We start from the raw sequence: 27,990 nt of genomic DNA, 5'->3' as shown, positions 1-27,990 counted from the left end.
CCAGGCGCGCCCAGACCGAGGTTCCGCTGAATTGGGGTCCAGGAAGTCTCAGCTGTCTCCGCGAAATCTTGGGTGTGCCACGTGGAGCCCAGTCTGGGACTTGGGGGTGGGGGAGCTGCGCATCAGGCTTGCCACCTCCTCCCAGGCTTTTGAGCCCAGAGTGGTTAACCCTGCATCTGGTGGTGGCCCGCTGGAGGCATTCACCAGGCGGCAGAGAGAGCTGGTTCGGCGCGGGTCGCCAGGAGCGGGCTCTCAGCCCGGGCTCGGGCGTGAAGGCTCCGTGCAGAGTGGGGAGTCTGAGTACGCCGGCCGCTTGTAAGGCTCCTCACGTCCAGGCGCCGCGGTCACGGCTGCGCCGGTTTCCGGCCATGAATTAGGCTTCAGAGTCCGAGCCTTCTGCCTGACTCGCGGCTGAGCGCCGGGCCCGCGGGGCGGGGGATGGGCTCCCACCGAGGTCTGCGCCGCTAGCTAGGGCTCTGCTCCGCGACGCTCGTCCGCGTCGGGTCCCCTTTGGCTCCCCTTGCATCCCGGAGCCTGCCTCAGAGACCCGCCCCGTCTCTCTCTCCGCTACCCCTGGTGCTGCTCCGCTAGGGCTCTCTGTCCGGGGCGGGGGGCATGGCCCGAGACGCTCGGAGGCTGAGGTCGGCGGGCGCTCCGGGATCCCCCGAGGGCAGGTGCTGTGGCCGACCCTTCTCCATCCTCTTGCCCCCAGCGAACGGTGGGCATAAGACCCAGGGCCGCCAAGTGTCTGCGCGCCGCGGACTCGGCCGGTCCCTGCTGCCATGCCGGCCCCCGAGTGTCCCCCGGACCAGGAGCGCGGAGCACCGGGCGCCCCCTCCGAGCCGCGAGCGGGCGAGCGCCGCGCGGCGAGGCTGAGGCTCCGCAGTCACGTGGCCGAGAGGAGGGCGGAGGGGAGGGAGGCGGGCAGGGAGGGGAGGGGGAGCGGAGCCGAGGGGGAGGGGGAGGGGAGGGGGCGTCCTCCGCAGTTCGCTCCTCGCCGGGGCTCAGACACACAGCGAGCCCGGAGCCGCCGCGCCGGCCCGGCCGCCGCCTCCGCCGCCTCCGAAGCCGCCCGAGCCGCGGGAAGCGCCGCCGCCGCCGCCGCGGGCCGCCCCCGCCTCGCCGGCCTCGGCTCGGGCTGCCAGCGCCGCCGCAGCCGCCACCGGAGCGGGAGCGGGAGCCTGAGCCCGACCGCGCTGGGCTGGGCTGGGCTGGGCTGGGGCGGGCGCAGGGCGCAGGGGCGGGCGCGCGGGAGAAGACGCACGGGCGGGCTCGGCTCTCCCGGGGAGCGGCCCGGGACTGCACCCGGACCGGCGCCTCCCCGCTCCGCGCTGCCCTCGGCCTCGCCCCGGGCCCGGGCGGATGAGCCGCGCGCCCGGGGGACATGGAAGCGCTGACGCTGTGGCTTCTCCCCTGGATATGCCAGTGCGTGTCGGTGCGGGCCGACTCCATCATCCACATCGGTGAGCGCGGCGGGCAGCTGGGGCCGAGGCTGGGCGGGGGCCCCAGCGGCGTGGGGGGTGCGCGGCGTCCAAACTTGGAGGTTCCCCGGGCCGAGGGGCTCGGCGGGCGGTGCTCCCCCGAAGGGCCGCGCCGCGCCGCCCCGCGGAGGAGCTGTGCATGGGCCGCGCCGCGCTCCCGCGGGCTCTTCGCCGCTCCCCGGGGCTCCAATCCCTGCGGCCTCTGCCGACACTTAGGGCCGCGGCTGCGGGGAGCCCGGGGCTGGACGCGCGTCCGGACCCGCGCCCATGGCTGGGCCGTCGGCGGGCTCCGAGCAGCGGGGGGCAGGGGGCGGGCACGGCCCCGGGTCTCGCCAAGTTGGCAGGGCAGGATCAAAGAGGCCCCGACCGGAACCGTGTGTGAATGTGGGTGGGTGGGTGTTGTCAGCGTGTATCGCTGTGTGTGCGCCTGGCACCGTGTTGGTGTCACTGCGAGAGGGCGTTGGGATGTGTGGGTCCATCTGAGCCAGCGTTGGTGCGTGCACGACTGTCAGCCTGTTAGAGTGGACACAGTGTCTGCCTGTTTCCCCGGTGTGTGTCTGTGTATCTCGCAGTATATGTGTGGGTGTTTGTGTTTCTGGTTGTGGCGACTGCAGCCCAATCCTGGACAGTTCCAGAGTTTCCCGTGGTCCAAGTCTTGGGGGCCGGCAGACGGTCCAGGTGGTGGTAGCCGGGGGAAGAAGCGTGGGCGGCGGGGGGTGGGGAGGAGTGTGTGTGTGCGCTGAGCGGGAAGAGATGGACGGAGGGATAGAACCAGGAGAGATGAGCTAGATGAGAAGAGGAGGGGGCGCGCGGAAGGGGAGTGTGTGGGAGTTGGTGGCGACAGGGGAGGAATCCCAGGAAGTTGGGCCAGGTTGGGGGGCTGAGAGCGGTTGCTTTGGGGGAGCCCCTCTGCAGTCGCCTTTCCGGAAGTTGGGAAAGACCAGCGAGCACAGAGAAACTGGGGGTTGGGAGGTGTGAGAAGGCAGGGATGATGGGACGGGCAGGGCGTGGGGTGGGGGGTGGGGAGGAGTGGTGAGGGAGTAGGCCTCGTCTGGGTGAGCTGCAACGCCCCCCGCAGGGGCCCGGCGCCAAACCTGCTTCCCGCCCGGGGGGAGGGGGGCCTCGGGTCTCGCGGTCAGCATTGCGGCTCTGGGTGTAACGTGGAACCCGGGCCTCCCTCCTCCCGCCCAGTCCCCAGCTCCCGGGATCATCGGGCCCAGTCCTGGGACCGTGGGGACCCTCGGGGCCTGGCGAGGCTGGGGAGACTCCAGAGTTGCCCAGGCTGCAGGGCCAAGCTCTGGCGAATCGGACCGATCTCCGCTGGAAGCGCAGAGTCCGCCAAGGCGGTGCTAAGCGCGCAAAGGGCCAGCCCGAGGCTGCCCTGGAGATGTTCGCGGTTCTAGAAGGCCCTTTCAAGAGCAGTACCTTATGAAGGCCTCAGCTCTACTGGGTCTGAAGGGAAGGGGTCTAGGGTACAGTCCCCTCTCCTTCCACATACACGCAGGAATAAGCAAGGAGGGGTGGAGCCCAGGGAGCCAGGCTGGGTAGCCTTAAGTGGAACCAGGATGGGACTGGCCTGCTGATCATCCAGGCCCCTGCGTAAAGAAGCCCCCAGGTGCAGCAAACTCAATGTTGACCTGCTTACTCAGCTTCACTCAAAGGGGGATCTTAGGGCAGAAGGAAGTCATCATTCCATTTTGGGATTGGGGTCTGGGACGTTGCCCTGCAGGGGAAATTCCTGGCTCCTGCGATGGGATTCAAGGGGCCATATCAAGGCATTTAGGTGCTGCCTGAGGCCACTCCAGCTTGCCTCAGTCCGTGGGGCATGGTTGGGACATGAGGTGGCTTGGTTGTGAGACACATGTGTGACCTGGTGGCAGCATATGCAATGTGTAACTCGTGTCAACTGTGTGCACATGTACTCAGTGTGTGGGGGACGTCTTCCCGTGCTGGTTGACGAGGAGAGCCTTAAACTGTCCTGTCTAGCTGAAACCCCAGTCCGAGAAACTTCCCACCAGGCAACCAGCCGACCTGCCAGCATCATGACCCGTAGGCCAAGGCTAGGGTGGGGGTGGGGTGGGGAGGGAGAGCTCCTCTCTAGGCCGGGTCTTGACCCCTCCTCTCCTCTAGGTGCCATCTTCGAGGAGAACGCGGCCAAGGACGACAGGGTGTTCCAGCTGGCCGTATCAGACCTCAGCCTCAACGATGACATCCTGCAGAGCGAGAAGATCACCTACTCCATCAAGGTCATCGAGGCCAACAACCCGTTCCAGGCCGTTCAGGAAGGTGAGTGGCCGCGGCGCCCAGGGCTAACTAAACAGGGCCGCGGCCTGCCAGGCGGCGCAGCAGCGGAGACCCGCGGGGTTGGGACGGGCTTGGCTACCCAAAGCCCCCTGTGCACCTGGGCAGACGCGCGGTGTCAAGCACGTTGCGCGCGCCCTCGCCAGCCCACCAAACGGTGGCGCGAGGAGTGCTCTGCGCCGGCGAGCTGGAGCCGGGAGCTTGTGAGCACAGCGAGCTGGGCTCTTTGCCGGGCGTGTTGCGGGATTGTGCGGTTCTTTTACAGCTGGGTGCGCGCGTGTGTGCGCCCAGCGCTGGCGGCGCAGGCGTATGTAGCTCAGGGCCGTCTTTGTTTCTTGAGTGTTTGTGGGTGGGCGTGTCTGCGTGCCGGGTACCTGTGTCGGTGCACCGCCCCTGACCTCCAGGGGCAGGGGTCTTCCGCGTCTGGAAGCAAGGAGCGCCTGGCGCCGGAGCCCGCCGACTCCCCTCTACGCAGCACAATCTGTTACGTACGGCATGTTGTGCCCTGCGCCCACTGAGTGCCTCGGCCGGCGTGTCTGTGCCGTGCTTCTCCTCCGGGTTTGGAGGAGCCGGTTTCTCTCTCGCTGTCCCTGCCGCGGGCGGAGGCGCCGTCGCCTGGGCCGGAGGTGGGCGCTGTTTGACCAGAAACGAAGCAGAGTTGGGCCGGCCGGATTGCGGGGAGGGAATCCTAGCCCTTGCCTGTGCGGCCGGCCGCCGTGGCCTGCAGCCAGCTGCTTCGGTTTGGACCCGCCAGCAGGGGGTTAACGGGTGCGTGGCGGGGGCGTTCTCAATGGCGGCACCCTCTGTTTCCCCCTCCTCTCTCTTTCCTTTCCTTCTCACCTGGCTCAGGGCTGGGCTCTGGAGCCCCGTTCCTCCTCCATGTCACTAGCCACCTTCCTGATCAGGGCCTAGGGCTCCTTCCACCTCTGGCATCTGCCTAGCCTAGGTACCTTTTTCTGTGCTCTGGCTTGCTCTCCATATCCATGGGTTGACTCTGAGGCCCTTGCCCTGGAGTGTGAGGATAGGGGACACAGCTGGTGGCACAGGATGCAGGGATTCCTCCCAGGAGGGGCTGACAGGACAGCTGGTATAGGTAAGAGGTGGGCTGGTTGAGTGTTCCAGGCCAGCTCCTGCACCCCCCCAGCCCATCCCTCCAGTGGCTGGGCCCAGAGCCCTTCTGCTGCCTTGAGTTATATGTTGGCTGCTGGGCTCCTGGGTACCTGCACAGGTAGGGTGATTCAGTGAAGCCTCTGATCTGTGTCCAGAAGGTCAGAGCTGGTGCTGGAGAGAACTTTGTGCTAGAAGGAGGTCTTTGGGAGTCTCCTATTCTTGGGTGCAGCAGAGAAGGGGAAGGCTCAACTGTGAGTCCTGAAGGCCCAAGGATGCCTTAAAGTGGGTGTATAGGCCTGGAGTTTTGAGTGTGTTTTTGGAGTGGTGGCGAGGGGGGTGAAGCTGGCATTGCCTATCGTGGGGACTGCTGCTTCCAGCCTTGGCAGACGTCTATTGTCTGATGTGCACTGAGGTACAGAAGGGGGAATCCCCATCCTTTGGTGTCTGTGTGGCCTACCACAGCCCCTGCCCTCACATGGCCCACCCCTGGACTTCCTTTCTGTGTGATCTCCTTACACCTCCTTGCAAGTGTCTGGTGTGAGCTCCAGCCAGGGAGGGTGGGGCCTCCTTAGCCAGGAATGACCCTAACTGGGATGGGGATCTGGGGTGACACGGACTTATCCAGTCACATGCCATGATTTTTACAGTGCTTCTTGCTCCCTTGACACTGTTTCTACACATTTGTCTCTGTGGACAGTCATTCTCTGTGCTTGGGAGCTGAGGACACAGGTGGACATATGCATTTCTTGCACCCAGGGGCTCACAGTGTGGTGGTGATCCTGCCTGTGTTCCACATGCTGCTTTGGCTGTTCCACATTCTCTGTTGACATATTTTGCTTCTTTTGACTTCCCCTCTGCTGTTTGGAGTATTCCATGTTCATTCATTTTGCTCCTGAATGATGCCCATCCCCCCTCCCTCCAACAGCAGGTCTCCAGGGAATGAAGATGATGCTCTTGCCCAGGGTTACAGTCTTAGGCAGGTGACACACATAGGTGAACCGGGCAGCTGGACCCTGCAGGGCCTGTAGCGTGCGGTCTGGAGAGGTCATCTCTGTTAAAAGGAGCAGCTGTTATACAGTCGTAGCCGATTTTGCCATTTGGGAATGAAAATCCTAGTATAGTAGATGTGCCGATTTTTTTTTGTAAGGGGAGCCGCAAATCCGGACTTTAATTATAAAATTTGATTTCTAACTGTTGTCAACGAATCAAACCATTTAAACAATAAGCCAAACAAAACATACCTGTGGGCCATTCAACCTTCAAGCCCCAGGGCACCTTTGTCCTGGAGATCCAGGGTCTTGCTTTTCTGGATCTCAGTTTCTGTATTTTTATGATTGGGAGAATGTCTCAGGCTCCAGGGATACAGGCTGACAGTCTCAGAGGGTGTGAGGGGGAGCGTGTGTACCTGTCCAGAAGGAGGGAGTTGGATCCTCGTGACTGAGGGATGTCTGATGACATCCGGGTAGAAGCATACTGACCGGGTGCTACTGGGATGCCTGCTGCCCAGAGAGTGTGTGCTGGTTAAAGCTGGTATGTGCTTTCAACTGATGAGCCGTGTGGGCAGAAATCCACATTGTTATCCCATGACCTTGCACAGACCTTGGATGTTGACAAGGGATAGGAAGAGCCAGCCCCTCAAGGGCCTCAGGGAGTGCAGAGCAGTGCTCAGAGGCTCCTTGTCCCTAGCCTGGGGCTCAGCTGGGCAGGCACTCAACTCTCTGCATGTCCTTCCTTCTGTGCTCTGGGCTGCTGTCCATCCTGTGGTGTGGTCCTGCTTGGTGGATATCTTCTCTCTTTCCTGGGCCTGGATGATCATTGCAGCAGGCCGTGGGTGGTAGACATAATTTGGGTGGGAAAGGAAAGGACTTCTTGGTGGAGAGTGGCCATGGACCGAGGGCAGAGGCACACCGGGATTCAGTTTCCATCATGGGCTGGACAAGATCCCAGTGGACCCCCAGTACATTTGGGATTGAGGTGATCCTGTCCCCACTTTGCCTTCGAGGCAGCACCATGCAAGGATAAGAGCTTGGTTGCTACAGCCCAAGAAACCGGGTTCAAATTTGTCTTACCTCATGTGCAAGATGGAGATGTCCTAGCCTTGCTCCGTGCTTCTGTTCCCATATCCGTTAAAAGGAACCAACCATAGTACCTGGCTCATGGGATTATCATGCAGATGAAATGAGACAAGACATGTATAAATTGTCTGCAGAAGGCCTGTGGTAGGCGTTCAGTAAATACGAATTCCCTCTCTGTCCCCTGACCCAGCTGTGAATCCATCTCACTTTCTCTTGAGGCTGTTGATATTTTCAGCCACATCGTTTCTCAAGCTGGTGAATTCCTTGAGAGCACACTCTCACTGACCTTTCCATTTTCAGCATTTTGCTAAACTTTTTCCCCCCTGATTATAAAAGAAACGCATCGCTACAGTGAGCATGAATCAATTAAAAAATGTAGAAAAGGAAAAGGCCATGCATGTTCATTATATAAAACACGAAAGGGACAGGAAAGCCTCACGAGGCAGAACAGAATCGAACAGAATCCTGTTCCTTCCAGTCTTTTTTCATTCACTGTATTTTGTTAAGTGCTGAGAGCTCCCATTCTGTTCTGTTCAGCTGGATACCCTGTTTTTTTTTCTTCTTCCATGTAACATCTTATTGGCTCTTTCTGAAATTGCTACAACATACATGTAAACACTGCTTAGCGGCTGCATATATTTTTCAATATTCAAGACAATCAATTTTTTAAAAAATGAAGTCGTTTATATGCTAAGGTATGCTTAAGTATCACTGAAGAGAACAAGAAACTCTGCTTTGATTTGTTGGTACTAAGATTTATACGTACGATTTCTTCAGGCTGGTTTTGTACAAGCTCCTGACAAACTACCTTTCAAGACACCTGGTCAGTTGATGTAAACGAATGGGTCGCATTTAATAAAATATGCGTTTGATGAGGATTTAAAGTTAGCAAATGGTAACACCGAAATGACATTTAAATCTTTATAATGTTGTGCCTGAGATTCAGTTGGCAAAGCCCATCTTCATAGTAAGTGAAAATTTGTCTTCTGGATACTAGAAGAAACACTAATTTGTCAAGTAAAAAAATTTCATATTGTTTTAAAGTGCTTGCTCAAAGAGAATATCATCTAAATGAGTAAATGCATAAAAGAACTGGCTGAGCAGGAGTCTTCTCTGTTCACAGTATTATCTTTTACTGTAAGTAAAAGATTTGAGTTATTGGTTATACTGTGGACATATCTATCATACAGTGGAAAGATAACAATTTAGGGAAGAGGAAGGAAAGAGGAATGTGTACGGGAGGCAATATTCCTTTTAGTTCCAATAAGCACAAAAGTGTTTTAGGAAGACAAGGTAAAAATTACCCAAGTATAGCTGGGTGTTCATAATAAAACAATGAGACAATGAAATAAAGTGAAAGTAAAACAGTGAGCATGTTGGTGCCTATCTGATGGCCTTGGTCATTCATTTTATATTGGTCTCTCCTAGATGGTCACCCTGCCTCCCGTGCCATGCTGGGATGTAGACATTCTACTAGAAGGTCTCCTGCCCTGAGCTTTGATGCCTCTGGCATCTTCCATGGCTTCCTTTCAGAAGGATAAGGCCAGTGAGGGCAAATCCATCTAGACCCTCTGGCCGACCCACTTGTCTCTGGGAGGGGCTTTATGGGTCCCTGCCCAGGAGATACCAGCAGGGACTTTCTGAGTGTGATGTTGGTGATATCATAAAGATGTGTGTAGGCCCGTGACTGTCATTCCCATTCCCAGCCACTTGGCCTGAGTAATTTTCCCCAGGTGCTGAAACAAATTTTGCCATAAATTTAGTTGGTCAAAAGCAGGAATTATCATCTACGATTCTGTAGGTCAGAAGCCTGATACAAGTCTCACTGGACTGAAGTCCAGATGCTGATTCCCTTTGGAGGCTCTAGGAGAGTATCTGTCTCTTTGCCTTTACAGCTTCAAAAGGCTGCCTGTCTTCCTTAGCTCCTGGACCCCCTCCACCGTCTTCTGCCAGCAATGGTAGGTGGGGTCCTTCTCACAGAGTGACTCTGATCATGCCTCTGTCCTCCTATCTCCTGTTGGCCTCTGACTCTTCTGCCTTCCCCTCCCTAGGACCCTGTGATTTCACTGGGCTCACCAGGATAATCCAGGACAACCTCCCTGTCTTATAGTTGACTGATTAATTAGCCCTCCGCAACCTTAATTCTCTGACATGAAGCCTCACGTGGTCACAGTTGTGGGGATTAGGGTGTGGGGGTCTTTGCGGGCCATCGCCCTGCTGCCATGTTGGCACACCTGTCAGTGCCCATCATAGCCAGTGCACTTTGTCCCCTCTTTCCTTTCTTCTGCACGGTTGACTGCTCTCCTGCTTGCTGGGGGGCATCTTCTGGTCTTAGCCAGACCTGCTAGAGGCACATGGGACCTATGGCCGTGTTTCCATGTCTACCAAGCTTGCTCTGGAGGTGGCAGTAAGCCTGCAGGCCTCTATAGACTCACCTGTGCTCTCCAGTGATGCACTGACTTCCTTCCTTGGGCCTGGAAGCTGCTTGTGCCTAAGGAAGGTCCCAGGAGAATCTTCTTTTTGAAGAGCCAGACTGTAAGGCCCATCTACCACACAGGCCCATACCTCCTTTTCTCTCTGGGCAGGTGCTTCAAACCCTCCTTCCTCCCCCATGTGATCCACCATGCCCACCTAGAGCCCAAGGTGGGGGGCCTTAACTGAGTCCGTCTTACTTGGCTGCTGCTTGGAACTCTTCCTGGTCCCATAGGGCCTGCTGCCAGCAAGACTTTTGGGCTGGAAGATGGTTGTGGCCGTGGCTTCAGGCAGTGATGGCTCCATGCTGGAGGGGGCCTGGGGACAGGGAACCATCTAGTCCCCTCTCTGGATTGCTCACCAGCTTGTGGTTGTGTAAAGGAGTGGTCCCCATCCCTCCCTCAGCTGAGTAACCGGGCTCCAGAATTCTCCTTCATTCTAGGGTCACTCCTGTGTGTGCAAACAGGCAGGCACACACATGCACACACTTTCACTTTATGGACACCTGCCTCACTCACATCCTCATAGTTTGGGTTCTAGAGGCTTCCTTTTAGTATCCCTGTTGTCATATCCTTATCCCCAGTTTGGGAGTTTGGACCTAACTGGCAATTTGTGAATAGATGGTTATTAGTGCCAGGCATGTAGGCCAGGGGTATGTGGGTCTAGTGAGACACTTGTCCTAAGGCTGCCTCTGAGCTGCTGCTAGTCCCTTTCTTGGTGACAGGGGGACTTTAACAACTGTCCTATCTGGAGCAGCTTGATGGGGCCATTTCTCCAGATTTCTTGTGGAGGACAACTAAGACTGGCCCTTAGCACCTGGAGCTGTATCTTATAAGGGCAGATAGACTCCTTCCAAATTCTTGTAGTTACCAGGTCAAAAATCCCCTAGCTTTGTCCCCTCTAGCAGCCATATTCCCTCTGTACTTTGCCTTTTCATTACCAGAAAATGCTAAAAACTTGAAACATTTAGTCTGTATTGCCTATTCCTGAACCATTTATAACCCAGTGCGATCCTTGGATATGAATTTTTTCAGACTTGGCTACTGAGGTCCCTGCCCCCTGGTTTTGTTCTATGGTTCCCTTGTATCAGCTAGGAAGACTTAAGTTAAGCTGTAGCAACAAACAATCTCAACATTTCAGTGGCTTTACATAACAAAAATTTATCTCCTTCTCATTCTACATGTCCGGCATTGTTCAGCGTGGAGTTTGGCTCATGATGGTCACTCAGCTTGAATATTGCCAGTTGCTGTGCCACATGGAAAGAGAGCTCTGGGGGTCTCAGCCCAAAGTGGGGGGGGGGGAGGGGGAGGGACATGTGTCACTTCTGGTTATAGCTTATTGGCCAAAACTACTCACATGGTTCCAGCTAGTCATAAGGCATCCAAGAAGCACAGTCCTACTGTGGGCCTGGAAGGAGGGACAACTGGAAATATTTGGTGAATGACACGAATACTTATTCATGGGGTGCCTGGCTGGCTCAGTTAGTTAAGCATCCAACTGTTGATTTTGGCTCAGGTCATGATCTCTGGGTTCATGAGTTCGAGCCCTGCATCAGGCTCTGTGCAGCACAGAGCCTGCTTAGGATTTTCTGTCTCTCCCTCTCTAACCCCTTCCCTGCTCACGTGCTCTCTCTCTCAAAATAAATAAACTTTAAAAAACAAACAAAGAGGGGCGCTTGGGTGTCTCAGTCAGTTAAGTGTCTGACTTCGGCTCAGGTCATGATCTCGTGGGTCATCAGGCTCTGTACTGACAGCTCAGAACCTGGGTCTTGCTTCAGATTCTGTCTCCCTCTCTCTGCCCCTCCCTTGCTCGCACTCTGTCTTGCTCTCAAAAAAAAAATTTTTTTTTAATTTTTTAACTAAAAAAATTTTTAACAAACAAATAAACACAAAAAACCAAATACTTATTCATATCAAAACAGTCCTTCCATTTCCTTGGTGACTTATTAAAACAACAGAGAAACAACCCAAAACAGGCTTAGGTATTGGATCCCATCTGGGCCAAATCCATTGCTCCCATCACTTCCCCTTTGTCCACTCATTTACACGTCCCTCTGCTCTGGAAAACTCTGGGCTTTGGTGTTGGGGGAAGTCAGGAAGCCTGGGTTCTCAGCCCCCACTGGACTTTCAAAAGAGAGACAATCTTGGGGCACCTGGGTGACTCAGTCAGTTGAGCATCCGACTTTGGCTCAGGTCATGATCTCACAGTTCGTGAGGTTGAGCCCCATGTCAGACTCTGTGCTGAGTTTGGAGCCTAGAGCCTGCTTTGGATTCTGTGTCTCCCTCTCTCTCTGCCCCTTCTCTGCTCATGCTCTGTTTCTCTCAAAAATAAATAAAATTTAAAGAGAGAGAGAGAGAGAGAGAGAGAGACAGACAGACAGAATCTTGTATCTACCAGCCTTGTCCTCTGTGAACTAGGGACCAGACAGGCACAGCTTCAGAAGGCTTGGGTTAGCTGCTTCCTAAGTGTTGAGGTGAAGATGGGGGTTAAGGCCTGACCATCACTGAACCCAGCATCCGTGAGTCCCCGCAGCCAGACTTCAGCTGCCTGTGGCCTTGGCAGGGTTTCCTGTGGTCCTGTTCCTTTCACAGAATTCCCCTGCCCCAGGCCATCTTCACCCCTGCCTTCCCCACACAGCAGCAGCTGGCTCTCACTATAGCTTTGGGCTAGGGCAGAGACTCATCACTGCCATGGGCTGGCCAGTGACAGCTTCTCTCTCTGGGGTCTAGCCTTTCTGACAGGCATGGGTCCCAGGAAGGCATCTGGGTCTGTGTCCAATATCTCATCAGTTGGGTTCTCTAAAGACCTTCCTTCCAACCAATAAACAGCCAGTTTTGTGGCCAATGGCCATGGGGTGGGAAGAGAAAGACCCATGATTGTCCCTTCTGGGCCTAGAGCACAGGCAGGGTAGCTGTGCAGTGATTAGATGGCTTCCGTTTATTTGTTTCTGGGTCCAGGCTGTGGGTGAGGTAGGCTCCCAAGGGGTGAAGCCAGGGACTGCCAGTTGGGGCCCCAGAGTGGTCCTCAGCCCAGGCTGTACCGCCCCCCCTCCAGCCAGATCTGGCATATGTGGCCTTGGCCAGTCCCGTCTACCCTGTTTGCTTCCCTCACATCAGTCCTTCGCTGGTCCCAGGCAGGGGCAGCCGGACGTTGCCTCTCCACCTCTGTTCTTCGGCCCGGCCCTCCTACTCCTCCACACGGGAGGATGTGGTGCCCAGAAGCCAAGGTGGGGGCGGAAGGAGCCCTGTGCTCTCACTCAGAGACTGGGGTTCTCGTCCCTGCTCTGCTGTTTGACTCTGGGCAGGTTACCTCAGTGTCCTCAACTGGAAGATGGGAGTGACAACAGAGAGGACAGATAGCTCAGAGGGTCAGTTGAGGAAATTTAATAAAATGCCTGGCTAAAGGCCAAGAAAAGAGGTAGAAGAGGTAGAAGAGTGGTCCCAAGGGGCTCTTGACCCCCTTCCCCTTTGTGACCTGGGCTGGGCAGGCTCCCCCAGCCTCTGTAGCATTTAGGGCAGCTTAGAGTTGAGTCTGGCCTTTCTGGGTGTCCCAGAAGGGCAGGGAAGCAGGTTGCTGTTGATGACATGGCTCATATGGAAGCTACCTGGAGCCATCTGTGTGGGCCAGAGCTCAGGGACCCTGGAGACTGTCATTGCACACTGTTGCAATCTTGCTGCAGCCTTGCTGTTCTGAGTGCACGGAACAGCCAGAATCCAGCTTGCCTGGCCCAGCCTACTTGCTCTGTATGGGTAGAAAGGGCTCAGGCAGGTCTGGAATCAAATCCCAGCTCTGTGAGTGATTAGCTGTATGGTCTTGAAAGGTCACTTGCCCTCTTTGAGCCTCAGTTTCAAAATCTGTGAAGTGGGGCTACCTTGGTGTCGTGTTGATAGATCTAGACAGGTGAGGTATGCCTGGCAGGAAGGAGGCTTTCGGCAAGCGGTCGTCCTCAGAATGCCCAGCAGAGGATTGCTCAGCCTAGTGCTGGGGTTAAGTGTGTGGGTGGTGGCACATAGGACACTCCATAGGCATTTGTTTTCCCTGTGTCCTGGCCACCATTTGTCCTGTCCTCCTGGGCCCCTGATAAGGGTACATGATACTCCTTGGTCTCTGGGCCTGCCTGGGTGCCACCAACTGCCTGGTTAGGGTAGAGACATGGGCCCTGCTGGGTGGACATCATCCTCACCCCACTGTGGCCGGTGCTCCTGGCTTAGCCTATGCATCTGCTCGCCCCGCATGGCCTGAGCCCCTGTGGACCTGACCTTGGCCTGGCTTTGCAGGCTGTCTGCTTCCCATGAGCTCCTCCTGCTCAGTCTTGAGGTCTTGCCTTGGCTCTGTCCCTGGACTGGGGCTGGGGGCTGTCTTCTGTCCTTTTGTTTGGATACCCAGAGGCACAGTGAAAGAGAGAGAGGGGTCACTTTCTAGGCCCTGGTCTGAACTCCCTGCGTTTGTCTGTCTGGTGTCCATTTTAGAGGGCTGGGGCCAGGAGCTGAGGTAATCCTGACTTAGCTCAGAGCTAGGTCCTGCTGCCTTCCATTCCTGTCACGGCTGCGGACATTAAATGTTACTTCTCCTCAGTCCTGGTTGGCTCCCAGGGCACCTGCTCTCACTCGCCTCTCCCTGGGGCTCTGTGGTCCAAACAACTCCCTGGGCTGCCCCTGAGGCCTGTATGTAGGCTGCCAGCCTGAGGGTACGTCTCTCCCTGTCACTGAGCCCCCAGCTGGAGCCTCAGCTCAGGGCTGGCTCAGGGCTTCTCCTGTGTATCTGATAAAGGCTCTCGAGGGCTGACACAGGAAACTGCATGGCTCACAGTGCTGAACTGAGGCTGCACAGGACACCTATGGCCAGTGTTCTTCCAGGGACAGGCAAGTACGGTGGCCACACCCCTGGGCAGTGCTGAGGAGGTCCTCGAGCATCCCATGGAATCGAGGCAGAGCACCTCTGCCCTGTGTGTGCATGTGTGTGTACAAGTGTGTGTGTATGGGGGTGTATGTGAGTGTATACATGTGTGTGCACGTGTATGTGCATGTGCAGAAGTATGTGTGCTTGTGAGTATGTGTGCATGAGTGTGTGTGTGTGTGTGTGTCTGTGTGTGTGTGTGTGTGTATGTCTGTGTGTTGTAGATACCCATGCTGTCTGGGCAAGTTCTGCAGAAAGAGCCAGCAGTTCCAGCCGCTGCTTGGAGCCTCTCTAGTACTATCCCTCTTTGCCCTCCTCAGGTCTCAGTTCAGATGTGGCATCCCTGGGGAGCTCCCCCATGCCCAGAGGAGGCTGGCCCTGCCCCGTGCCCCCATCCTCCTGTGTTTGGTGATGTCTCCTGGAGGCTGTGGGCTGTGGGAACGGAGGGACTTGCTCTCTTTTGTGCCCTATTATGTCCTCAGCTCTGAGGGACGTTCATGAGGAACGATCAATAAATATCATTTCCCCGTTCCTCCTGGGGCAGGCACATCCTTGGACCCAGATATGTGCTCCTGCCCCTGGGCCCCTTGGAGATCACTCCAATGGATGGTCATTGTGGTTGTGGAACTTGACTTGACTAAGCTCAGGAAGAGGCTGAGGGCCACAGCCTGGGCCCTTCCCTATTGTTGGCATCCATGGTGGCACTTTGGCATCATGTCAGTGGGGTGAGGGTGGGAGCCAGCCTGCCTGCACACCCCAGGGAGTGGCCCTCTGGGGGTCCCAGCCACATGGGTCAGCAGCCAGCACAGGGTTCTGGTATCCAGAGCTGGAGGAGGGCCTGCAAGCCAAGGCCAGTGAAGGTTTGGAAGTGCTGTGGACTGCCTGGGTCCCCCCCAAATTCATATGTTGAAGCCTCAACTCCCAACGTGATGGTATTTGGAAGTGGGGTTTGGGGGAGGTGATTAGGTTGAGATGGGGCCTTGAGGGTAGGGCCCTTCATGGTGGGGTCAGGCATAAGAAGAGAACAGAGAACTTGCTGTCTCTTTACAACGAGAGACGTAGCTGCTATCCCTGCCACACTGGCCTCTGAGGAAGCAGGAGCTGGAGCCCTCCCAGTGTTCGGGAGCTGGAGGGGCTTTGAAGCTCTGTTGTTAATGATCAGAACCTCATCAGGAGACGCCCGCCTGAGCGCAGCTCAGGGGGTCTGACTGTGTCAGGCTGCTTAGCTCCTGTCAAGAAAATTAACTTCATTAAAAGGAGGACGGCAGGTTTGTGATGAGTATCAGCACCCATTGATCAGTCCTGGTGAGTGCTCCAGGGCAGCTTCTAGATGGTGGGGTGCAGCTAGATGGGGGCCACATGCCTGCTGTGCCCTGCCCTCACCTCCGGGACACTGTGTTTGTGCACAGACATCCAGGCACCTGCCGCCAGCGGGGAGGCTCCTGCCCCGCCTTGCCCCTCAGAGCTCACCAGGGCCTCTTCCTGACGCTCGTGTCTGGCCAGGCTCCCCCGCTCCTGACCTGCAGGATGATGTCTGTGCTCAGCATTTGGGTCCTTGGGGTCCAGCCTTGTCCCTGCTGCATGCCCTGGTGCTCTTGCTGTGCCAGCAGAGAGGGCCTGGTTCTCCCCTGACTCTGTCCACCCACTTGCCCCTGTGCCCCAGTCTCCCCATCACTTTGCAGTCTTAGCTGGGGAGGTTCTTCAGGAGGCCTCCCCTAGCTGCTCTTCTCCGTTAGCTGGGGCTTCCTGTTTGCTGCCACACCATCCTGTGTGTCTCCCATCATGTCCTAGTCACTGCCTGTGAGGTCTGTGAGTGCAGGCACCATGAGCTCCACATCTCAGGACTCCTGGGCACATGCAGTACTGGGGCAACTGTTTGTTGAATGGCTATCTGACTGTCCCTCTGGCACTTACACGTGTGGGCCTGCAAATGCACACAGGAGTGTATACCTAGTGTCCCGTTGAACTCACAGACACACGCCTGCACACTGGCTGAGACCCCAGTGGTGGGTGGGTCCAGGGATCATCTCCCCAGAGAACCCTCCCTGGGGGAGCATGTCAGGTTGCCTGCTGAGAGTATGTTCTGAGGACCCCGCTGGGACTGTGGCAAGGTGGCTGACCCACAGTGCCCTAGAGGCTGTGGAGAGTTTCTGCCTCTCATGGCCTGGGAGGAAGTTGTTGCCCCCATGCATTTGTGGGAATTCTAAGCTGGACCATCTGAAAAACCACATCCTAACCTCACATCAGGGAAACCTGCTGAGGGTCTGAAATCACTGTCTCTATTAGCTGTATTAATCATGTGGGAGTTAGAAACCCTTAGGTACTGGCCTAAGCAAAACAGGGCTATTTATCAGGCCATGTAATGGCAAAGGCCAGAGGTTGTGTAACTTCAGACATGGCTGGATCCAGGGGCTCAAATGGTATCCCCAGGACTCTGCTTCCATCTCCACATCCTTGTGGAGCTTCCTTCCCAGGCAGCCCCATCCACTCAGTGCCCCTGCCTGCTGCAGGCTGATGTCTAATCAGCCCAGCCCCATGGTCCCTGCCCATGGGAAGAGGGGGGGTGTTTAAAAGGAGTCTCATAAGGGTCCCAGGACTGCCACTCATCGGTCTGGCATGGGGACGGGCTCCTCCCGGAATCAGTCCCGTGCCAGAGGAGTGGGATGCCCTGATGGGTCAGGCTTGTGCTGCCTCAGCCCCCCCCCCCGCTAAGACTGAAAGGGGTAGAGCATATGTGGTCATGTCACTGGGAGAGGAGAGAGGATGCTGGGCCCACAGTAGCATGCCCTCACATTTTCTCTTTGCTGCCCTGAGCAGCTTTCTGCCCATGGGCCGCTGGGATTGGGATTGGACTGAAAGCCCTGGAGCCATACCCAGTGGACGCCAAGAGATCCCAGAGCATGCTGACTAGAAACCTCTCTTTGGGGCAGGGTTGAGAGAGGGAGGAGCCAGGGTTTGAGCTCTGGGTGGGTGGGGAAGGAGAGGAGGCTGGCGGCTGAGCCCTTCTGGAAGGTTTCCTTGGGGGAGGGGCACTTGTGCTGGCCTGAGGGCCAGGGGGCTTTGAGAGAGGCAGGTGACACTTGTTTCAGGGTGGGTTTAGGACAGTGAGGGAAGAGTCGGGACTAGACTGGTGGGGCCAGCGCTGGGAAGTGGGAAGATAGGAGGGGACCTGAGACCTGAGTCCCTTTCTCCCCAGTGTCCTAAGGGTCTCTGTGGGTGTGGTGTGACCCAGGCCTCCCTTAGCACCCCCAAGTCCTGATAGGAGGCAGGGCCTTATTCTCAGGTGTCACTCACTGCTCCCTGGGCTCTGGCAGCTCCTGGGTGACCTCGGTCCTCTCCCTTCCTCTGAGCTTGATGTGAACACCCTGTCTGCAGGAGAGAGCAGGGCACTGGGTCGTGGCCTTACACACTCGGCCCCCAGTTTTTATGTAGCCACAGACCTCTCCCTTGGACTCCGGCTCAGCCTTGCCTACCCAGTAGGTCTTTTCTATCCCCATACCGATTGTGGGCTGGAGTCTTTCCTCCCTTTTCCAAGTGGCCCATTTGTGGCTGCTCCCGAGAACTCCCTCCAAAGGAGGGAAGGAGCCCTGGGCTGGTAGCCAGAGACCTGGCCTTGCCCCTTGTCCTGGACTGGTTCTGTTCATCCTTCTGCATAGTGGGGACATTGCCCCCGGAGGCTGGGCCACCACGACAAACTAGGAGCTGCTGGCCCTATCGTCAAGGGCTCCCGCAGCCTCCTGGGCCATGTCTGCCCTGCTCTGAATGACTAATTGAATAGAAACCCTCCACACACCGTGAGGCAGAGCTCCGGCCCTGCCTAATCTCGTTAAGAGGTCCCCTGACAGTCTCATTAGGCGGCTGGCTGCGTGGAGAGGTTTATCTCTGCCACAGGGTGGTCAGGTCCCTGGAGGCTGGACCTGGGATCAGGCCCCCACCCCACTACCCTCCAAATACGGGCCCAGGCAGACGTGAGGCCGTGCAGCTCAGCCGGCCACTGCCAGTCTGTACTTAATCGGTTTCGGTTTGCTGGACTCAATTACTTTCAAATTATTAACTTCAGCTGGAGAAAGCAGGTGGTGGGGGTCGAGGAAGAAATATGAACATCCTTATGAGGTGTGAGGTGGGCCAGGACTGAGAGGATGGTCTCCAGCCCCACCAAGACTATTCTCTGGGAGAGCCCTGGCAGGCTGTGTCCAGCAGTGAGGGCCAGGCCCTCCAGACTGACCATCCTGCACGCTGCGGCCACAGAGCTGGGAGCGGCAGGGATAGTCGAGTGGACTTGGAACGTGATCTGTGCTACAAGAGAATGAAGCCAGCCCAAGGAGACAATGATGTGGTGCCTAACCTAGCCGGGGCTTGGGAACAATCATGGGAAGCTTTCTGGAAGAAGTGACTCCTGAGTCAAGTCCTAAGTGAGGAATGGGGGGGTGGGGTGGGGTTGGTCAGGCAAAGAAAGGGAGGTAGGCATTCCAGGTGGTGGAAGAGCTTGAGCAAAGGCTCAGAGGTGTGAAATGGCCCGAACAGTTTGCTGACCAGGGTGACTGGGCTTAAGTGGAGGAGGAGGGTACTGACAGCGTAGTAAGGTCTACGGGGGTCTTAGAGCTTCTGCTCTGTGGTCCTGGCAGAAGTGGCCCAGGCTTTGGGGATTGAGCCCCTAGGGCAGGCGAGGGGTGTAGGCTGTAGGCTTCAGGGCCCAGAGATGTATACCTAGATCTAGGCCTTGAGTCATGAGAGGAGAGACCCATGACGATGGGGGACACAAGGGGACAGTCAGTTCCCTCCACTCTACTCCCTCCCTTGTAGACCTCCATGCTCTGCTCCCAGGGGCTGAGGATAGAGGCTTGTCCTTGAAGATCCCAGATATAGAGTGAGTCATTATTGGAGATTTCAGGACTTCTGCATAGTGTGGCCCTCCCTATATGTCTGGCTCCTGTTTCTCATGCCCACAACTGCCTGGTCATCCGTGGATGGGTCAGGTGGAGGGGAGAGGAGGGGCAGGTTGCTAGGCTCTTCTGGGAATGCCACCTGGCCCCACCTAGGCTGGGGGAGCAGGGCCCAGAGCCCCAAATTCCTGCTGGCAGGTGAGGTAACCCCAGGCTTTTCTGTTCCTGTCAACCCAAGCTGGGCCTTTCTTGGAGTCACCTGATGACATCTACTGCTAATGACGAGAGTACCTGCCTTTCACAGATGTCAAAGCTGAGGCCCCCCGCCCAAGCCCAAAGCAGAGTCTGAGACAAAGGCAGATGTGTAGCAGTATACTTTGGAATGTATTCTAAAGGGGTAGGAAGTATGAACTAGGGAAGGAGAGAAAGCTAGTCGGAGCTAGTCCCAGCAGTGGGGCCCATCCCCATCAGGACCATGCAGACCAGCTCTTGGATTGCCCCCCTAGCAAAGGGACAGGAGAGTATTTATCCACCAGCCAACTCCCCAGTGGTCAGGGTGATCCAAGGGCATTCCCTCCCTGGCTGTTCCAGGTTTGCACAGCAGCTTGGCTGGGTGAGCCCCTGTGTGCAGCTCACGTGGTGCCAGCAGAGGCAGGGAGCCCTGTTGCAGGGGAGGTGAGGCGCTGCTGCATTATACCTGCTCGCAGCCAGTCACCATGGCAACAGTCCAAAGGTGGACTAAGGGGATGTGACCTGGGCCATAAAAGTTGACTGATACTCAGATTCTGCCAGACTTCCTAGAATGACTTGATGGTGAAATTTCAGGCATCAGGGCAGGGACTTTCCTGAAATCATATCCTGCAAGTGTGCTTTGGCCCCCAAAGGGACTGGCATAGGAGGATTTGGTGCCTGGATCTATCCCCAGTGTCATCTATCTGATGACATCACTAGAGTTGGACAGCCTAGCAACTGAGTCTTGTTTGTGCCTGTTCCTCCACCAGCCTCTGGCCTAGCGTGGGGGCACATGAAGCCCCCTGGCCATTTCTGATGGACTGAGATGGGGAGGGGAGAAGCGTAATGGGAAGTTCCTGAATGGCCTTTGGCCCTGGCCAGTAACCTGGTTGGGTTTGAATTCTTCCTGTGCTTCTTGTTGGCTTGTGATCCACGGCACTTTCTCTGTTTCCTAGCGTCTATTTCCTCTTATGTAAAGTGGAGATACTGACATTTAGCTTGAAGAATGGTTATGAAATCCGAAGGAGTGGTATATAAAGAGGACATGCACACAGTCGGTGCACATTCATTTCTTGCTTACATGTCTACCAAGGGCTAACCCTGTGCCCGCCACTGTGCTAGGGCTGTGTAAGCATAGCAGACCCAGTCCCCACCCACAGGGATCTCAGACAAGTACCTGTGCCCAGGGCTCACCCCTGAGATTCTGATTTTACAAGCCCAGGTAGGGCTCAGGCACCAATATTCTCTAGGAGCTTCCCGGCTGATGCTTATATGCAGACAGGACCAGCCAATCAACACTGCTCTTGGTGATGGAGAGGTGGGTTGCTGAGGGCTGGGCATCGCCCTCAGCCAGGAAAGCTGGACTCTTTCCTGGCTCATGGTAGGTGAGCTCATGGGGGTGCTTCTCACTGCCAGTTTCCTTCATCACAAACCGCTCTTCCCTTGGTTTTCCCTCCCCCAGACACTGGGCTCTGGAGTTCAGTGTAGGGAGGACAGTGACAGCCAGACATCACTAATGCTGAGACTGGGGTCTTCAGAAAGGACCCATCCTCACACTGGCTGCGTGGAGACCATCTCCTTTCTTGACTCAGGCATCTCACCTGCCAGATACTACATACACCCCACAGAGCTCTGAGCTGAAGATAGCTTATGTTCTCTGTAAGGAATATTTCTCTGCAAGGAGTATTTCACCTCATCTTATCAGTAACGTGAAGCAGTAAAGCAGTGGTCTGTGCATGTTCTAATTCATAATTTTACAGTAATTTAAAAAAAACTCAAGATATTGGTTTTCTTTCCATTTAGTGAGATGGTGGCAGACAGTAGAGCCCACTGTGTTTTTATAATCGGATTTAAATTGTTTTTAATTATACAGCCCATATTCTCCCAGTAACATACCATCTCTGTGAGTTAATGGGCTTTGAAATCTCCCTTTGTTCCATACACTGTAGATACAGGTTTTTGTTAAGAGATTTATTTTATATATGGAAATTGAGAGAATTAGTGATGAGGTAGTTCCAGAGGAGTGTTGGGAGGTTCTATCACCTTAGGAGAAGGCAAATAAATGTCTGCAGAAAACTCAGCCCAAACCGTGGATAGAATTCGGAGAGTCTCCCCATCCCTGGAATAAGGTTTTGAGAGCACAAGTGATGCTCTGACCACAGGAGAGACAACATTCACATAAATTTCTCTGTTGATCCTTCAGTGAAGGTATTAGAAAAGAAATATACAGTAATTCACACATTCATGTCCTGAGTGCCTACTGTGGGCCTGGGTCTGAACTTGAGGATATGCAACAAGGAAAGCCATGATCTTTATCCTTGAACATCTGGCACTTTCCAGAGAAACAAACACTTGTGTGTATGCCTCTCAAGTGAGACGTCTCCAATGGTCAGTGCTTCCTTGGGTTGGACTGCCCGACAGGACTCGCAGCACACAGGGCTACCCAGGGCTCGCTCTCTGCGGATGGTACAGACTGACGAGGGCTTACCAAGGTCTGACCCAGGCTGGAGTCCCTAGGGCTTCCTGGAGGGTGGGCTGGGCCAGGCCACATCTCCTGTTCTGCAGACCCAGAATGTCCCTTAGCCCTGCCCTCCCTACTCTGTCTTGGGGGCCTGGCCCTGTCTCAGGACCTCTGTGGGTATTTACCAGGGCCCAGCCTTGGTTCAGGCCACCTTGTAACTGGGTGGGGCTGCCCCAGTCAGGCTAATCAGGTTGGAAGAAAAGGCTCCAGGTCCTCTTGGCCATTGGCTGGGGACCCAGTGAGATGTTGTGTGTGGGCATGTGTGTGCATTGTGGGGAGTGGGGTTCAACCTCCTTGGTTATCCTGCCTAGGGCTGAGGCATTGGTGGGATCAGTGTCTGGGATCAGCTAGAAGTGCTGTGTGGCCTTTGTGTGTTGCTGCCCTCTCTGTTCTAGATGCTGGCTGTGGCAACTTGCTCAGTGGTGCCTCTCCTGAAATCTCAGGGAGGGGGGGTGTGCCTTTCACCATGAGGGCAGTGAGAATCCCTGCTTCTTCAGACCTTGCTTCTTGTCCCACCTCTTGGAGTACAAGGGCACTGTGTTTGGGGTCCCATTGGTTAATGGTCTTTTAGCAGTGGTGTGGGGAAAAGGCCAGAATCTCCCCCAAGGGTTTAGGAGTGAGCAGAGGTGGGCAAGACTTGGGAGGCCCATCTGCCCCTCACCCACCTCAACCCCTCCATTGGAAAAGCCCAGAGCAACTCCTTTTTATAAGCCCCTTCCCCCCAGCATAGAACTTCAAGCTCAGAAGCCCCTCCTAACCCATGCTAGAACTTCTAGAATTGGCACCCTTAACTGGATCCCTTTGCTAGACTCAGAAACCCCAGAAGAGCAAGCTAAAAATCACCATGGCAAAACCCCAGGGTCCAAACCTCTATATCAGCTCCTCAGAGTAAGAGATGTAGATGCAGAACCGTCTAGCCTGGAGATGCAGTTTGGAAGCCATGCAGCCCAGATGCTCCAAGCTAAGGCTACAGAGTCCCACGACCGTGCTCTTGAAGCCAGCCCCAGCCCAGAGCCCCAGCACAGCCCCCCACTCTTCCGGGTGGGCAGGCCTGGGGAAGAGGGGCACCTGATCACTGCATACACAGATGTAAATGCAGAGCCTACAGCCAGAGACCACGTGTTGTGAAACGTAACTGAGGTTTCACGATACATGGTCTCTCCCATGGGGTTTCACGACACACACGTGGTCTGCCATTTACAGCTGGCGACAAGTGGAGTAGCTCTGGAAAGTATAAGAAAGGGGATGCTCAGGCCGAAGTGGGGCTGGGGGCTCTGCAGGGAAGGACTGTCCACTCTCACTGGCTGCAGAAATGCCACCTTCCAGCTCTTTCAGGTGAAGTATTACCCTGAGCAGGCCTTTCTGGAAATGTGCTGAGGGGAGTGCAGTGTGAGTGCCCAGAGCCTCTGGCTGCAGAGGGGGTGTGGCTGACATGGGGCATTAGCCCCATCTTCTCTGCTGTCCTTCTGGCTAGTTTTGTGGGGCATGGAGGCCCTGGGGACCTCCCAGCATGCTCTCAGGATCTCTGTGTCAGCAGTAGGATTTTCTCTCTGTTCCTAGAGCACTGTGCTCCCTTTATTCTTGTGTTTTAGGGCTTACCTTGAAACATGGACCTGGGTGGGCTCTGGGAGGCAGAGAGCTCTGGCCTTTTCCTTCCTCCATGGGCACCCTCCATGCATTCCTCAGGCCACTTCCTCCAGGGGGCCTCTCTGGCCTCCAGTCTTCACCCCAGCCGCTCTGCTCTTTCTCCCCTGCAGGCTTTTGGCTGCCCTGGGAGCCCCAAGGAGCAGGGAGTTCTTGTCCACTCTTTGTCTTCCTCTCTCACTCTCTCATTTTTTTTCAAAATCAAAATGATACATGCAGGTAGTTTAAAGAGTTGACAATTTCCACAAAGTTTAGAAAAACAGCAGCTCCCTTCCCTGCATTGTCCCCGCCAGTGGCAGCACCTGTCTGTGAGTGGATGTTAGGTGTTTACCTGCGTAGATCCCAGGAACGGGCTTGGCTTGCACCTGTGACTTTCTGGCATGGGCTTCTTGCTTCAGGGGAGGGATTCAATTCTCGGGCTCTGCCTCCCCCTGTACCCTCACTTCCCATCTCCTCCCAGCTGTGTCGCACCTTCTGGGATGCCGCCTTAGGCCTGTGCCATCGCAGCTCAGCCCCGGCCCAGCGGGGGAAGCCTTTGCCTTTCTTGTATACATTTCGTTTCCCCTGGAGTTAATGACTGACTTTGTGGCCGTCTGGGGCTTCGCTTTCCATGCATTTCTTGCTAATTCATTCCCACGCTCTCAGCTGGTGGGTCATCTGAATTCCCTCTTGCTCCGCTCATTTGCATCAGGTGTGGTTTCCATGCCATCTCTTGACCCATGACCCCTGGAGCCTTTTGACTGCTGCGGGGGGGGGGGGGGGCACTCTCCCTTAAAATATCTGTGGGGCTCATTCTCCTCTCTCCCCAGTCTATGCTCAGAATGTCCCCACCTTTGAGAGTTCTTTCCCGACACCCTCTTTAGATTTTCACTCTGTACCTGTCCCACTCCCTGGCACTTCCCACGTTGCCCTGTTTTTCTCTGTAGTGTGTCACGAGTGTTCTTGTAACGGACCATTCATCTAGATGATTGACCTTCTTTTTGTTGGTTCACCCCCATCACCAGTGGAAGCTGTGGGAGGGCAGGGATTGCTGTCTTTGGGTCCCTGTCTCTGGACAGCACCTGGCACACAGCAGGTGCCCAGTCAGGACTGAATACCTCTGAGCTGGCTGCCAGACCCTGGTGCAGAATGCTGTCCTGTGATCTCTCAGAGCGGCCTCTCTCCCCACCTGCTGGCTCCTTGGCACCTCCTTCCTCATGTTACTTCCCTCTTTTTTTTTAATTTTTCCCTATGTTTATTTATTTTTGAGAGAGAGGGAGAGACACACAGAGACAGTGCAAGTCGGGGAGGGGCAGAGAGAGAGGGAGTCACAGAATCCAAGGCAGGCTCCAGGCTCTGAGCTGTCAGCACTGAGCCCTATTTGGGGCTCGAACTCACAAGCCATGAGATCATGACCTGATCTGAAGTGGCTGCTCAACCGACTGAGCCACTGTGGCGCCCCAGGTTACTTCCCTCTAAAGGTGCCCCAGGTTACTTCCCTCTTAAGGTCGCCTGGGGTCTGCTGCTGACTCCCAGCCTTCCTCCTCTCCTCTCTCCCTCTTTTGTTTTCTTGGGCTCTTTAGGTAGGTGTGGTCGGCCTAATCACTGCTCTTCAGGGTGCTCAGTGTGACCATCCCTGAGGGCTCCAGGACCTTCTCCTCAGCAGGAGAACTTCCCCGCCCCCCTCCGTACAGCCCCTGGCTCAGCCTCAGAGTGCAGTGGGAACTACCTCACCTCTGGGAGCAGCAGGTTCATTCATGTGGCTACAGTTAGCACTGGGTAATCACTGAGTCCATCCCAAGGGCAGCGTGTGCCTACCCCAGTTCTCACTCACCCCAGCTTGGCCCACCCCATCCTCCTGCATGGGGCTCTGAGGTGCTCTGGCCTGGCCCTTGCCAGCCTTGGAGGCTTCTCCTGTCTCATCCTTTGCCTTCTTTCCTGCCTTCCCTTGTAGCTCCTCCCAGGGGACTTTTCTCTGGAGGGCAGGACCCCTGGGAGGCTGCTGGGAGATGCCCAGGTGCAGTCTTGCTGGGTGTGGGGGGGGGAGGGGGGCACCTTCACTTCTGTAGGTGTTTACTGGTGTCTGGTCTGGCCAGGCACTGTATTGGGTGTTGGGATGGGCAGTGGACATGGCAGGTGCATGGATGGAGCTCATTGTCTAATGGAAAGAGTGGGTGAGAGATAGCACTTTGAAGGCGGGCCAGCTAGGTCTGAACCCCAGCTCTTCCAGCTTTTGACCTTGAGTAACTTATTTAAGCTCCCTGAGCTTCACTTTCCTCATCTATAAAATGGGGATAAACATAGCACCTGGCACTTGGGGTATTTGTGCTCCCTGAAGGTGGCCCCATCCCCATCCCAACACATATTAGGGCAGCTAGCACATGCCAGGCACCTGCTGTGTGCTGGGTGCTGTGAGGAATGCAGAGGTGACTGACCTGGCCTTACAGTTTTAGGAACTCGTGACAGAGGGAAGGAGTGTGTGTGTGTGTGTGTGTGTGTTTGGGGTGGGGGGGGGGGGAGTGGGCGGAGCAGCAAGGTGAGAGCTGTGCGAGGCAAAGCAACAGAGGAGTAGGACAGAGTTGAAAGTTCAACTACCAGTGGTCATGGGGTCAGCCAGGATCTCCAGGGTCCCTGACAGGGACGCCTGTGCTGCTGGACATTAAGGATTAGCCTGAACTTGGAATAGAACAGGGGAGGCACCGTGTAGGTGTTGGGTGGGCATCATAATGGGGTTCTGATGGCAGGTAGACTCCTGAGATGGGAAGGAGCAACAAGTTTCCTAAATGAATACTGATCAGAGCTCCTTCACATACAGGAGACAAGAATCCAGCTCACCCTGGCGTTTGCCAAAAGGGGCTCAGGCAAGACTGGATCTTGGGCTCTGGAGTGGACTGTGGGTCTGTCTGACTTCATTTTTTTGCCAGGCTTTCTCCTTATTTGAAGGTCATTTTTCCTCCTTAGCAAAAATGCCAGAGGAAAGAGACCTATTCTCTCTCCACTCCAAGGGAAGAGGACCTCAGAAGATTTTGACTGGCTTGGCTGGGGTCATGAGCCCATCCATGAACCAGTCAGGTCTACTAGGGATGGGAGCATCCTGATTGGCTCAGCCTGAGTCATATGCCCATCCAGGAACCAGTGAGTGCACCAGGGATGTGGGTATCCTTATTGATTAGCAGTGTGCCTCACTCCTCTCTGAGACTGCATGGAATTGGAAGAAAAAGTACCCAAAGGGCAAGAGAAGGGCTGTTGGCAGAATAATGTGAATGAATAAATGTGCTGGTCATTCCGAACTGTAACTGGTACAGCCACTACCAGAGGCCATTCCGTGAGGATCAGTACTCCTCATGGGACTCTGTTGTCCTCACTGTGCTGTTTTGAGGGCTGGCCTGGGCTTTCCCTACTGCTAAGGAGTTCCCTTAGGTCAGGACAGCACCTGTTACCTTTACAGCTCCAAGGGGTGTCTCAAAGGTGGATCAGTGTCTCCCCCCCAGACAGGGGATTCTGTGGTGTTGTAGCTGGGGATCAGCCGTGATTGGAACTGCCTGTCCTTTACAGGACAACATCCTTGGAGGGATGTCCTGGGCACAGGCTCCTGGGCACACAGTTCAAAGATCAGAGGCGCCCAGCTCCTGCCATACCCTAAGGCAGCTTCTGGTCCTGCCCACACTTAGGTTGGAGGGGTGGTGGACTTGCTGGGGGCCTCTCTAGCTAGTGCTGGGATGCATTCTTGGTGGCTGGGCTTGTGGTCAGTCTGTTTGTTGATTGATCAGTCAGTGAGATAGAGTGGGCCAGGCAGTCAGCTGTGGTGTGGGACAGGGTCATTCTAGAATGTGTACAGATGAATGGGCAATGCTCACATGAAATAAAACAACTGTCAAAAATAATTTGTAGCCATGTTCCCATGGAGCCAGGCCTGGTTATGACTTTGCATGTTGCCTCCTGGCAAATGAGTTTTGTCATCTGATCATTGCACTTTAGTACCTATTATGAAAGCCAGCCCTGAGGCTGGGCTGGGCAGGGGCACCACTGGGCTCCAGCACCCAGGGGATGGTGGCAGGGAGCCCGTCCATGTCTGGGAAGGTGTGGAGCTGGTAGGGGTGTCAAGGAGCCCTCGTTGTCACAGCGGGGAGGCCAGGTGGTGGAGAGACTCCGATTTCGTCTTCGGCTGCCTGCTTGGGCTCTTCAGAAGAGCACGTGAACCAGTAGGCTTCACATGCTGTGATCCTGGCACATTGATGGTCCTAGAAGCCCTCACTCCAGCCTCCAGGTGATTTCTAACATGTGCACATGTACATTTTATTGCAAGCACAATGAAACAAATCTCCTTCTAGGACATGGCATTGGATTAAGAAGTCCAATGATCTGGGGCGCCTGGGTGGCTCAGTCAGTTAAGTGTC

At 55.5% G+C, this 27,990-nt stretch overlaps 1 protein-coding gene across 5 annotated transcripts in view; it reads left to right on the top strand.

Annotated features, from left to right (window-relative positions):
• The first annotated feature begins 1,248 nt into the window (after positions 1 to 1,248).
• GRID1 (glutamate ionotropic receptor delta type subunit 1) overlaps positions 1,249 to 27,990 on the top strand; it is a 703,600-nt gene continuing 676,858 nt past the window's right edge. For 2 of the 5 annotated variants that reach the window (XM_086680178.1, XM_086680179.1), the window contains exons 1-2: positions 1,249 to 1,463; positions 3,612 to 3,767. In XM_086680178.1, coding sequence (XP_086536304.1) covers positions 1,385 to 1,463; positions 3,612 to 3,767 — 235 coding nt within the window. In that variant the 5' untranslated portion in view covers positions 1,249 to 1,384. The remainder of the gene's footprint in view (positions 1,464 to 3,611; positions 3,768 to 27,990) is intronic. The other 3 variants (XM_086680177.1, XM_086680176.1, XM_086680180.1) reach the window with 2 other exon arrangements.

This window comes from Puma concolor, chromosome D2 (assembly GCF_028749965.1).
Source record: "Puma concolor isolate L17-30 chromosome D2, mPumCon1.1.hap2, whole genome shotgun sequence".
In the NCBI taxonomy this organism is placed as follows: Eukaryota; Metazoa; Chordata; class Mammalia; order Carnivora; family Felidae; genus Puma; species Puma concolor.
This window is presented reverse-complemented; position numbering and strand designations above follow the sequence as displayed.